We start from the raw sequence: 12447 nt of genomic DNA on the forward strand, positions 1-12447 counted from the left end.
ACATTCGCCACCACCAAACCCTGAGCCCTCACGAGAAGAAAAAAAAATCTGTACAGGAATCCACATCCAGTGATCTGCAGATCAAGTGATGAAGACCAGATCCGTTGGCTGGTCCATCTAGGGATGGTGGTGTGGATAGGTACTGTACTCTAGTCGGGATATCACAACACATGGCGACAGTGCCCAAGGTACTCAACAACTTGATGGCCCAGCTTGAACGTGATCAAGTGACTACGAAGTGAAGAGTACGAAGAAAGGGCGTGGAGGCTGCTTCGCTGGCATCACACACCTGCAGATACTCCGTACATATAATCTCAAAAAGTAAGGTGGTGATTTGGGTCTGTGGAAATGAGGCCCGCTTCAGACACGCAGGAACCTGCCCCACTGCAATTTGTTGGCGCCGTTCAGCTCAGCGGTTAACATGCAGGTGGAGAGAAACAGCGTTGTGATGGCTAATTTACGGTGACTGCTGAGATTAATACACAGTGCAAAGTACAAAATACGCCGTCCAGTACGGATAGCAGGTAGGGCGTTAAATGCTGACCAGGCCGACCAGGCTAGCGGTTCATCTCCCCTGAATAACCTCAGAAACAGGGTCTCGCCAAGCATTGACCTAAAAGTATTGTACCAATCCCGACCTACCACGCTGCCCAGATCGACTATCTTGCTTGGCATGAGTAGTCTCGTGGTCGAGACCGGGTGATTGAAGGGTTGATGGGGTTTGTGGAGATGATTTTTACATACACCTACTATGTATGTACAACTCCGTGGATATGTATTCGGATCTTAGCGAATTGGTCGGTGTGTACTGTATGTCTCAGATGGAGATGGACTCCATACAGGAGACCCTTACTCTGTTTGTACTGTGACTTTAGGGGGTTAACAGCTGGTAGACCCCGATTGTGCTTTCGTACTGGAAATTGAGTAAGAAAAGTAAACAGTGCCGGCCGGACTACCCCTGACGAACTGGAGGGCCAGACAGAGAGGATTTTGACTGGTTTCCCGGCAAGACATTAATTTCCATGTCGGCAACGAGTCATCCGAAGCTAGTAACTGAATTTATTCTACCATTGGCCGTGGCGATGGCCCCCCAGGTTAAAAATATAGCAGCCTGGTCTTGGAAACTCGGCGACGGGGTTCTTCATGAACAGTACGGAGTCGTGTTAATGGAAATTTGATGGTGAAGATGAAATTGACCATAAGAGTTCTGCGTACTCCAGACGGAAAGTGGCAACGATGGAGAGTACTCAGTCGCAGTGGCCGGTGCCACACAACCTCTACAGAGTAGTCTAGACCACACATTGAGATCAGCAACTTCGGACCGTCGTTGGGGCCGCTTGGACGATCGGAAAGTGCGGATGGCGAGAAGTGAGTATTTTTCTTAGTATAGGAGTGGAGTATGTATATGTATTGTAGTTTCAAGGCCAAGACTGGACTTGACAGTATCAAAGGAAGTGTTTTCTTAAGTCCATGATTATTGGTACTTAAGAGAGCAAAATTCCATGCTGTTTATAGAGAAGTCCGTGTATCTTCTATTTAGCCGCTGAGCCAGATATCTCAAAACGATCGGCAGGGCTGACGAGTCAGGAGGGGCGGAGTGAGGGATTATTGAAGTTGCATTGTAGTTGTAGCTAACTATAGAGTGGAAGAGTATTATCTATGTGAATATCTACTTCTTGAAGGACTGTACTCCATCCTGTATACTCCGTACCATGGTTGTGGTGATGAGAGGGGTATCGATGACATAGCCAAACATTGAAGTATGGAGTGGCTCTGGATTCCGTTCTTGCATGTGTAAACTCCGTACTTCGAGAATTGATTCTTCTGGCAGAGTCCAGCAGAGGCAGTGTTGACTGCGTACGGAGTGTGTACTGTTTGTGTACGGTACTGGCTGTGTACACCCAATATTAGCAGGGATCGTCAGGGCGGAAATTAAAGCTTGCAGATTTAACCAATAAGATCGAGGAGGTGGTTGAATTTAGAACTCCACCGGGCTGCCGCCTTTCTTGTTCGGGCCTAGCGGGGCCACATGGCGCAGGGGCATTTCCTGTTTTGAAGTTTTCGTTTTTGAGAAACTCAGAAACAGTCGAAGTTCAACCCCAAGGACAATCAATCACACATGTACTCCGTACAGCACAATGTACTCACTGCTCCATATGCAGTGAAGGGAGGTGATAGCTAGGCTGTACAACTTTGAAGATGTCTCCTATTGACAATATCGAATCAGGCACCTGCATGATACTCATCACTGCTGTTCTGGCGGATATCGCCCAAGCTCAATGTCAGGGGTCGCAAGGGGCGCAGTGAGACACTATTCGCACTTTTATCCGTGCTCAAGGTACTCCGTATACGTTGGTATATTTGTATGTATATTTTGTATAGAGTATGTTTACTCTAGCTGTATAGCTGTACCTCCACCTGTTCTATTCACCAATCACATTCACAGCGTACCTGGACATCTAGACCCAACTGGGGCCAACCCCGAAATTTATACATCTCGTACCACCCTCGATTTACGGTGTAATACTCGATCGGTGGGGAAAAGACTAGCCTCCTTTGTTGTGTGTGTCTCTCTCCTATTTCCACTTCTTTTTCTTCTTTCCCCCCCCCCTTAATGGAGTTCTCCCTTTCCTTTTCCCACTTTTCTCCAAGAATTGATCTCTGACAAAAAGGCCTTGCGTGCCCACTTCGCCATCTTTCCCTCCTTTCCCTTCTTTTCCCAACCCACGTTCCTTTCTCCAACTGACCACCGCTTCACTCGTTCAGCGGGCATTCATTCTTTGCCGCTTAAATCCCTATCATTTTCATCATGAAGGGTTCTCTTTTCGCGGCCGCTGCCTTTGTCGGCTCTGCTGTCGCCGATGGTGCTCTGCACCGCCGTCATGAGGCATTCCACCGTCGTGCTGAGGCCGCTCCTTTCGACGTTGCCTCTTCCTCTGCTTCTGCTTTGAACGCTGAGGAGACTTGCGGTTGCACTACCAAGGTCATCACCTACTATGGCTCGCCTACTCTGGTGCCCATCCCTCAAACCTCCAGCAGCACCGAGTCTACCAGCACTCTGACTAGCACCATCCACTCGACCAGCACTCACACTTCCACCGTGACTGTGACTCCCTCCGTCGAGGCTACCTCTACTTCTACTCCCGCTCCGGAGACCTCCACCGTCATTGTGTCCCTGCCCACTGCCGGTGTCTCCAGCTTCTCCTCCACCGGTGTCTACACTATCCCGGCCACTACTCTGACCGTCACTGACACCACTACCGTCTGCGGTGCTACTACTACTGCTGTTCCCAGCGGTACTCACACCGTTGGTGGTGTCACCACCGTTGTCGACACTGAGACCACCATCACCTGCCCCTACGCCACTGTCAAGCCCCACGGCACCACCAGCACCAGCACCATTGAGTACACCACCTACACTTGCCCCGCTGCTGGTACCTACACCGTTGTCCCTGGTACCGTCACCTCCGTGCCCACCAGCACTGTGATCGTCTACCCTACCCCCCCAGACTTTCACCCCCGGTACCTACACCCAGACCTCCAGCGTTGTGACCGTCACTCGCACCGACACCACCTTCTACTGCCCCTACGCTAACGGCGAGTCCTCCACTCTGGCCGCTTCCCCTAGCACCAGCTCTGCCCCTGCTCCCGCCGTCCCCACCACCACTGCTGCCCCTACCACCAGCTCCGTTGTTGTTGCTACCTCCAGCACCAGCTCCGCTCAGCCTTCCAGCACTGGTGGCTCTGGCTCCGGTGTCACCGGCCAGGGTCAGTACGGTATGACCTTCTCCCCCTACACCACCTCCGGTAACTGCATGTCCCAGTCCGAGGTTACCAAGAACCTGAAGGTCATCAAGCAGAAGGGTTTCAACCTGGTCCGTGTCTACTCCACTGACTGCAACTCCCTGGAGTACATCGGTTCCGCCGCCAAGGACCTCGGTCTCAACCTGATCATCGGTGTCTTCATCGAGAGCTCCGGTACCTCCGGTGCTGAGGAGCAGGTCCAGGCCATTACCAAGTGGGCTCAGTGGGACATGGTCGAGCTGATTGTTGTCGGTAACGAGGCTGTCTCCTCCGGCTACATCTCCGCTTCCGAGCTGGCTTCCTTCATCTCTTCCTGCAAGTCTTCCTTCAAGGCTGCCGGTTACACCGGAAAGGTCACCACCACCGAGCCTATCAACATCTGGGAGCAGTACGGAAAGTCCACTCTCTGCAGCCCCGTCGACATCGTCGGTGCCAACATCCACCCCTTCTTCAATGCCGACACCACCGCCGAGAAGGCCGGTGAGTTCGCTCTGTCCGAGTACAAGGTCCTCGAGAAGCTCTGTGGCAAGGACGTCCTGAACTTGGAGACTGGTTGGCCCAACGGCGGTTCCTCCAACGGTGCCGCTGTCCCCGGTACCGCTGAGCAGAAGACTGCCATCCAGGGTATTGCCAAGACCATCGGTTCCAAGTCCATCTTCTTCTCCTACGCCAACGATGACTGGAAGGCCCCTGGTGACTTCGGTGTCGAGCAGCACTGGGGTTGCGCCGATGTCTTCTAAACGATGACTTGACTGTGATTTAAAATCTTGTACAGGAGGATTCAGGAGTTTTTTATTCTTTTGCTGCTAGTTTCATCTTTTTTCCGTCCACCGCTGTCTTTCAGTGGTAGACGGGGGAAGGATCTAGTCAGCCCTTTGTTGGTTTCTCGTGTCTATCTTGGACGTTACGTGGTAGATATACCTTTTTTTATTTCATGTTGTCTACTGATCCTGGTCGCATCCGCCTGATTTCTTTGTTTCTGCTAATTTGCGATTGTCTGTATATCTTTATTCTATTGATGCACTTCATGACGGTCGTCTTTTCTGTAGTTGTAGTTGTACTCCCCAGCCCGGCAAACATCCTCCAGTAATCCCTGAATTACTTCGTAGCCCTGCTACTTATATCCTTGATTCAACAGCTACCCCTAAACAGCAATTGTTGATCTGAAACTCGATATCGGAACGGCCCGTTGGTACCAGATGAGATGCATTTCTTGAAACGAACGGTACCAGTCAAGCATTTGTACTCAATCTCAAACAACTAAGTGTATTTGAAAGGCTTAGCGGTGCTCTTGATCGGATACTGTGGATAATTTTTATCTTACATCAGGGTGAAAAGAAATGTCGCCAGCTATCTCTTGAACCTCTTTTCTAACCACTCCAGCCAGCAATTGAGTGACGGAATGCTGTGGAATCCTTGCACAAAGATTCAGTGTTTATTACAGGGAGTGGGATGTTTTACGAATATACGAGTTATCCCCAGTACACTATACTTAAAAGAGGTACCCAACCATAAATTGAATATACAAAACACGAGTTTGCTGCTATTCTATGCAGATTCCTAGTTTCGAGGCTATTCCCAGTGAGATAGAATCGCGAGACTAGTTGTAATCAAAACAATTGATGAAGAAGACAGGAAACTCTTGTAGACACAGTTCGCTATTTACTCTAGTTCACGGGTGAAGTGTACTACCTAATCGAAATTGTTCTCGGAGATTCTTTGAATTGCAGTGTGCTTAATTTCATCATGTAATTATATACACGTTAACTTGAAGATTCAATAGATACAAAGCGAACATGAAGCACGAAAGGGCAATTTCAGTAATTATGTGCAAGCTTCGAATGATCAACCCTCCACATCAAAATAGACTACTTTTGTTCGTTTGTAGTGTATTTATCACTGCTTATATCCACAGGTACCAGTCTAAATAGATCAGCAGTGCTCGAAAGAGTTTGATCAGAAGCAAGGGTGGGTCGACTTCAACTTACTGTGCTATTGGCAGAGGAAGGGATACAGCTCAACAGGCTGGGACAGCAGGCACCAGGTTGACCATCCTTCGCGGCGGTGTTACAGGCAGATGCTTCCTGGTGGTCATTAGTTGCTTGTACGCTTTCTGGCAGGAGCTTTGTTGGGTTTACCTGGCCGCATGCCTCTTGGGCTTTAGGGAGGGCGTAGGTAAGGCTTGCGATGAAGCCGACGAGGAACAATGACACACGCATATTGGAAGGATAGGGGTATCTACAGAAATTGTTCGTCAGTAATTTCATCTTCTTTTTCTCTTCTTCTGGGTAATTGAGTTGATTCAGGGATAGGTGGGACAGGACAAAGCGCAGGTAATATTGATGAAAAAACGTACCGAGCAAAGAGAGAGAATGAACAAGAAAAGCAATGAACTGCAAGAATCGAACGGATCAAGAAGATCAGGATAATGAGAACCTCTTATACCTGTGTTTACCGTCGCGTCACTCGCCACGCACCGTGGAGCCTTTGGATCCAGCCTCTGTAACCGAAACATGATCTACAGGGGAAGCTGGGGGCGATCAGGACTGAGTGACCAGACAGAGTACAATGGCTGGGATGTGGATCGATAATGCTGGATTTCTGTGGGTTTTGATTGATATGACAGGCTGGTAAGATCGTGCTACTTTGATTTCGAGCTCGAGCGGTTGTTCGATTATACGGATGTGGTAAATTGTGGGTGGCGATGGTGTAGATTGAGATAATTATAGTAAAGTCCACTCTTCGACAATTTATGAAGAACTTGATCTGTTGCTACACGGTGACTGAAATCATATTGACTGCTCGCACTGAATATTCGTTTTTCATTACGAGTACTTCCTTAGAGCTCATTTCCTGAATCAAGCCCCTCTACTACCTGTATGGTGACCACTAATTCTTAGTTCAAGCCAGAATAGGGGGTCTGCGGGCCAAGAGGACGACGCGCGCGATGGTGCATTGTGATTCTTGGCGGGACTGTGAGGACTGCGAGGGGTGAAGATGCACGTCATGGTGGGTGCAACCTTCTTGGCGGATGCGTCGTGATGATTCCGGTGGGTCGTTGGGGGGCGGGGGGTATCACTGGATTGTTTGTTTGCTTGACGCGAATACATAAGTAAATCTAGCAGTGTTGTAATTTGTGAGACTGGAATATTCAGGAGATTGTGTTGTGGTCTGGTTAAGGTAATTGTTGAGGTTGCCAAATTTGCCAAAGGGACACGACACAAATTAGGGCTAACTAACATAACTGGAGAGTGGCTGATGGGATGCCATGATAGTGCTGAGGATGGTGGATCCAAACTGGTAAGGACTATAAGAGAGATTACAGATGTCAAAACCCGTGAAGACTATATTGATGGCAGTTCGGCCATCTCATGCAGTGAACAAATTCCAATTTAGGTCACACGAACTGAAGTATTTGGGACATCACTTCAGCTCTCTCGATGCACTTGTTCCAGATAAAATATGAAAAACAAGGATCAATGCTTTATAAACAATGGCGGATATTAGGTATTTAAGAATATGAATTGGTTGTTGCAGTTGACTGTTAGCTATCGTGGTGCATGCTCGTGAGATGAGAAAACATCTTGCTGTCAATATCCTAGTGCCCACTTGGACAGCTGGCTTTCTTAAAAAAAAAAGCCAATTGATTCCTCTAAGTCATACATATAAGTACCTCAATCTGAGGATTACACCAGGAACAGACGGAAATATCAGATTCCAACTCGGAATTAAGACATTGATTGCGGGGACATCCAAGGTCCTAACTAGCTTCATACGGCAAGCCCCCGGCAGATCATGTTAGGATTTCCACCTCGAGCCGGGCGATCTGAAGCCCGTAAATCCCTCGAGATACTCCTGTACTCTCTTGTAGACAGGCCTCAAAATCGAGCGAAAAGTATGGATGAGGAGTGCTCAATTAGTCTCTTACCGGGGATCAACCGATTGGAAAATCGCAAAAGGCAGAGAAGTCCGCCTCGCTCCTCTGAGCGGCCCCCCGATGAAGGACCTCGAAAAAGGCGTCCAAAGCGCGGCAAATACATTTCCAAAGCATGGTTCGTGGGCTCGATCTTGAAATTAAAACATATATCAATGGCTTATCAACTACAACAGCAATTTGTGTCAGAAGAGAAAGACAAAGGTACTACCTTATCTCCGCTGCTGCTGTTAAATCTTCACTCTGTTGAGACACCATCACATACAATGGTACCGGCGACTGACGGTTGCAATCTGATCAATTTAAATAGTGCGATGGAGGCTATCCATGCAAAGGATGTATCGCAAAAGGACTCGAGTGCGTGAAGTATGACGCCAACACTCGTACCGAAAGACGCTCTCAGGTTCGCGGCAATCGAGCCCAAACCACCCTCATCGGAGAATATGACGCAACTAATTCGGTCGCAGTTGTCAAGCGAGCAGCCCAAAAATGACATAGCAATGGCCCTGAGTAAAATCCAGCGACAATTAAATGAGATTCTTGCGCATCAGCAATCGATCAACGTTGAAAGTGAGAGTGGTGACGCAGGCACTTTCTACGATACTTCTCACTCTTTGAAGCGTCCTCGACGCAATCGCAATTCGAAAAGTCAATCCTCACCATATTCCAGCACAGAGGTATTTAGCGGGGAGCCGTCAATCACTCATGTTCTTCATGAAATGGAGAGCCATTTGGAGAAATTGGGAATGGCGCGATCATCCCTCATGTCTCCCCCTCCAAGTGAGCCTTTAACTCCTATCGATGACCGTGATGAAGCAATATCGAACATGGATCCTATTCTGTCGATTCTTGATTCTCATGGTATCGTACCAGAAAAGACACAGTGGGATGAGTTACTCTCCACTTTCATAGACGAGGTCTACATCCTATATCCATTTCTCCATCTTCCTGCTCTGCGGAACACCTATGAAGAGATTTGTGATCAATTATTGGGTATATCAACGCAGGCTAATTACAATGACATGAGACATCGCTTAGACGTTTCCCAAGTCCTGTTTTGTCTCGCTATAGGTCGATGCAGTGAGTCTACCCGCAAAGATACAGAAAATGGTCATCACTCCTCGGGGTGGAGTCTATTCCGAGCCAGCATGAAGATTTTAGGCGAGCCACTTGAAATCTTCGATGACCTCTCTCTGGCTCCCAAAGCGATTCAATCGATGTTATTAGCTGTTTGTTCACGGTGTCCCCTCTCATCTTGAACCCAGCTGACGTGCCTAGGTCATCTATCTATATCGCATAGATGCCAGCAATAAAACTGAAAAGTTTTTGGCATTGATTGTCTCCCATTCACAATTCATCGGTCTCCACCGCAAAGAAGTCACAGACGGAATGCCCATATTCGAAGCAGAAATGTTCAGACGCGCGTGGTGGTGCACTTATATCATTGATCGACGATTGGCGCTCGACACAGGCCGTCCCTTTCTCATCCAGGATGTAAACACAGATGTTTCTTTACCACTCGAATTGGTAGATAGTTGGTTATCCAACCACATAAAAACACGTCGCACTGGAAAAGAACTCGAGACTGAGATCGAAAAAGAGATTAGTCGAAATATCACTACACCTGTGCGTCATATAATCGACATGGTTAGCTTTTCCCGTGTGGTGGGCAAAGTATGGGAAGCTCAATATGGTGCAATGGGTCGTAATTCTCATCCAACTTCACTAACAACTGAATATCTTGAGCTTCTCATATCGAGCATGGCGCAAGTAAATTCACCGACCGAATTGTTTGGGTCTACAGAGATTTTCCATGGGCAATTTGCTTGGATGGAATGGTGGCAAATTAAGCAGATGATGCTCATGCGTATTGTAAGTTGCATAGACTACCCCCACAGTGGTCGTTTGCTAATTATTATTCCCTTGCCAACAGCGATGGCTTTTTCTTCGATTACTCATTCGCAAATCTTCGCTTCGCGCATCACACCCGCTCGAGACGGATGACAACACCAGTGAAATGGTGTGCATGCAACTCTGCCGTTCCATCATCCTCGAATTTCATCGTATTCCCAACAAATATCCAAAACATACGTTTCCATTCATCCACTACGTGGCGACTTCCGCGATGATTGCTCTTGGGTTGGTCGTTAAGCAACAAGGCTTACGACCGTTAGATCTCTCGTTTTTGCCCCTGGCAGCGCGGACACTGAGACAATTCTGTACACAAACATGGGTTTCTGGCCAAATTATCCGTGCGATCTCAAGAATTGATCAGATTACAGCCTTCGTTTTAGGAGGCTATGACTGCATTTCTTCTCCAAGTGGAAGCCTTCAGTCGCATTTAGATTCTCGGACTGCTTTCTCTGGCAGCTCCTCGGCCTTTACATCTAATGAGAACGCTGAACATCTTTCACTCGGTCAAACGTCTCATCTTTATTCTTCATCAAAGCCGGCTCCGGTGTCTAAAGTACGAAATGATGATCATATCGATCAAACTTCCGGAAATATCGAGCAAGTTGATTCGAACTCGGGTTATTGCTTGCCAATGGACACCACGGTTTCCTCTTCTTCGACGATGGAGCATTTGGTCATGACTGATTTCGACTTCGAAAAGGGCTCAGACAGCGGGAATTGGCCATGTCTTTCGCAATTTTTTGGTGTCGGTCTACCGAATCAGATTTACTATCCCTTTGCTGGGTTGACCGAAGAGTGTTCGATACCAAGCCAGTCACTGCATACCGCCTCTGACCGAGCCAGCCCAGTACTCTCTACAGCGACCGGATTGACAATACCTGATTCTGAGCAGGCCGAGATGATCCGCCCATATACGTCTACTGGGAATGACACTGATTGGCTCCAGTCACTGTTTGGTACTAGGTCTACTCCGATATAAGATATCTTCTCGTAGTATTCGGTCAATTTTATTTTGAAAAACCTTCAATACATTGAGAGTACTTCAACCTACTTACCGAAACTGAATAAAATATGTATCAGCTTTTGATAGGTTAATGACGCTGGATCTTTGGTGGAAGAACCCCTGCATTCTCAAACGTCTGATAGGTTTCAACCCAAGTGTCATATGTGTCATCGTATCGGTTCCATCCCATCTTACGTGCCTTTGAAATGGAACTGAGGGTAGGCCATGACTTGCCAATACCCCAATCAAAGAATCCCCAGGTTCCCCAGTTGAAGGCATCGGGGTTTCCACCGTATTTCTTGCAAATCGCCTCCCAAACCGGCTTCTTATCCTTAGCCCACTCTGTCATGAGGAACTGATTTTCAAGCTTGTTTGTTTCCCCAGCAGCTGCAAAGTCGGTAGTTTCGGGCACCTATACATCGCCCAATTAGTTTGATGAGCTTCCTTTATGAAGACTAGCAATCTTTGTGTGCTGTGGCAATTATAATGAGGAGAATAATCACTCACATCGAGGTTGAAGTAATTGCCGATACGTTCGAAAAAGTAACGCCAAACAATAGTATCTCCGTTCGCGTGATTGAAAGCTTCGTTCGCTGCTTCGGGAGTGGTAAGAGCCCAGACGGACATGTCGGCAATACTCGGAGCGTAAGAACTATCGTCCACACAGTTGTAGAAGTATTTGTTTCCTGGGAATCTAGGAAATTCTCCGGTTTCCCGGCAGATTAAGAAATAAAGGGCCAGGGTGAGGGCCTGGGACATGCCATTTACTAGGTCACAAAATATGATGTTAGAAAAGAGGGTCAAAGAGTGGTTTTTCAACGCACACTTACCACCAGGAGTAAATCCAATGATACCATTGGGACGAATGATATTGTATGTCCAGTTTCTCTGTTTCTGAAGTTCGAATAAGAAGTCCTCTTGCGGATAGTAGAAGTTGAAACCCTTATCATCGTAACGTGGATGACGTTCGTCACAGGGCTGCTTTACCGGTCCAAGGTGAACACCATAGTGCTGGAAAGTCAGCAATACAGCTCATGTAACAGCCGAGTCAGAGTGGATTTACCTTTCCTCCAGTCTGAAGGCAAACTCCTTGGAGAGTATCTTTCGCAACAAGATCGATGGATGTGAGGAAGTTCTTGAAAAGAGGAACATTGGCGTCGCGAAGACGTTCAAAGTTATCTGAGTGAACATAAGACGTGAAGAATGCATGAGTGACGTCTGAGCAGATCGGAGACAGCTGGCTTGTAATTGTCTCGACGCTGGCCAGAAAGTCAACGGCGACGAATCGGATACGAGGATCCTGCCAGTAGTACTTTAATGGGCTGCGTGAGGAAATCACAATTTTGGACCTGCGATTGGTCGAATGAGCTTTCTTACTGGTATTGAGTCAGTATTAAAGAGAGTGTTCGGCTACTCACCACTCGGTCTTGGGAGTTCGAATCAAGTGTTCGACCAGAGCATTTCCACTGATGCCATTAGCCCCAGTCACAAAAGCGACTTTTGCCTTTGTGTAACCCATGATGTTGAAAATTCGAATATGTTTTGTAAAATATTGAACAGCCTGCTTTCGTGGATGAAAAAGATTCTTGAATCTGATTTCAACAAAAAAATGTTGTCAACCTTGAGTGAACATTGGAATCAAGTGAAGCCAGAAACAATAAATAGGTCGCGAGTTGAGACAGAGATCGGCACTACTAATGCCTGTTTGTACTACAAACAGGCATTTCCGAACCCCCGTAGTCATTCCGAGATATTTCATTAAATACCTATTCAAGATCATTCACTATATGTC

The 12447-nt window shown here is 47.4% G+C and overlaps 4 protein-coding genes across 4 annotated transcripts; 2 read left to right on the top strand and 2 right to left on the bottom strand.

The window, feature by feature from the left end:
• Window positions 1-2809: 2809 nt before the first annotated feature.
• Window positions 2810-4544, top strand: btgE (putative cell wall glucanase (Scw11); the record flags this gene model as incomplete). The annotated part of the gene is made up of 2 exons (XM_056648054.1): window positions 2810-3484; window positions 3510-4544. 2 exons carry the CDS (start codon window positions 2810-2812, stop codon window positions 4542-4544), a joined length of 1710 nt encoding a protein of 569 aa, XP_056497819.1.
• A 1156-nt stretch (window positions 4545-5700) lies between these two features.
• N7469_009137 (uncharacterized protein) lies at window positions 5701-6023 on the bottom strand (the record flags this gene model as incomplete). Its single annotated transcript, XM_056648055.1, has 2 exons — window positions 5701-5727; window positions 5793-6023. 2 exons carry the CDS (start codon window positions 6021-6023, stop codon window positions 5701-5703), a joined length of 258 nt encoding a protein of 85 aa, XP_056497820.1.
• Window positions 6024-8106: 2083 nt separating this feature from the next.
• On the top strand, window positions 8107-10631 carry N7469_009138 (fungal specific transcription factor domain-containing protein; the record flags this gene model as incomplete). Its single annotated transcript, XM_056648056.1, has 3 exons — window positions 8107-8967; window positions 9017-9610; window positions 9672-10631. The coding sequence occupies 3 exons, from the start codon at window positions 8107-8109 to the stop codon at window positions 10629-10631; spliced, it is 2415 nt and encodes an 804-aa protein (XP_056497821.1).
• Window positions 10632-10743: 112 nt separating this feature from the next.
• On the bottom strand, window positions 10744-12174 carry N7469_009139 (SDR family oxidoreductase; the record flags this gene model as incomplete). Its single annotated transcript, XM_056648057.1, has 5 exons — window positions 10744-11067; window positions 11163-11422; window positions 11486-11666; window positions 11719-12031; window positions 12074-12174. 5 exons carry the CDS (start codon window positions 12172-12174, stop codon window positions 10744-10746), a joined length of 1179 nt encoding a protein of 392 aa, XP_056497822.1.
• Between the last annotated feature and the right edge of the window lie 273 nt (window positions 12175-12447).

The sequence above is a fragment of the Penicillium citrinum genome, assembly GCF_028827155.1.
Source record: "Penicillium citrinum strain IBT 23319 chromosome Unknown utg000008l:1.0-2707905.0:1.0-2709502.0, whole genome shotgun sequence".
Taxonomy (NCBI): domain Eukaryota; kingdom Fungi; phylum Ascomycota; class Eurotiomycetes; order Eurotiales; family Aspergillaceae; genus Penicillium; species Penicillium citrinum.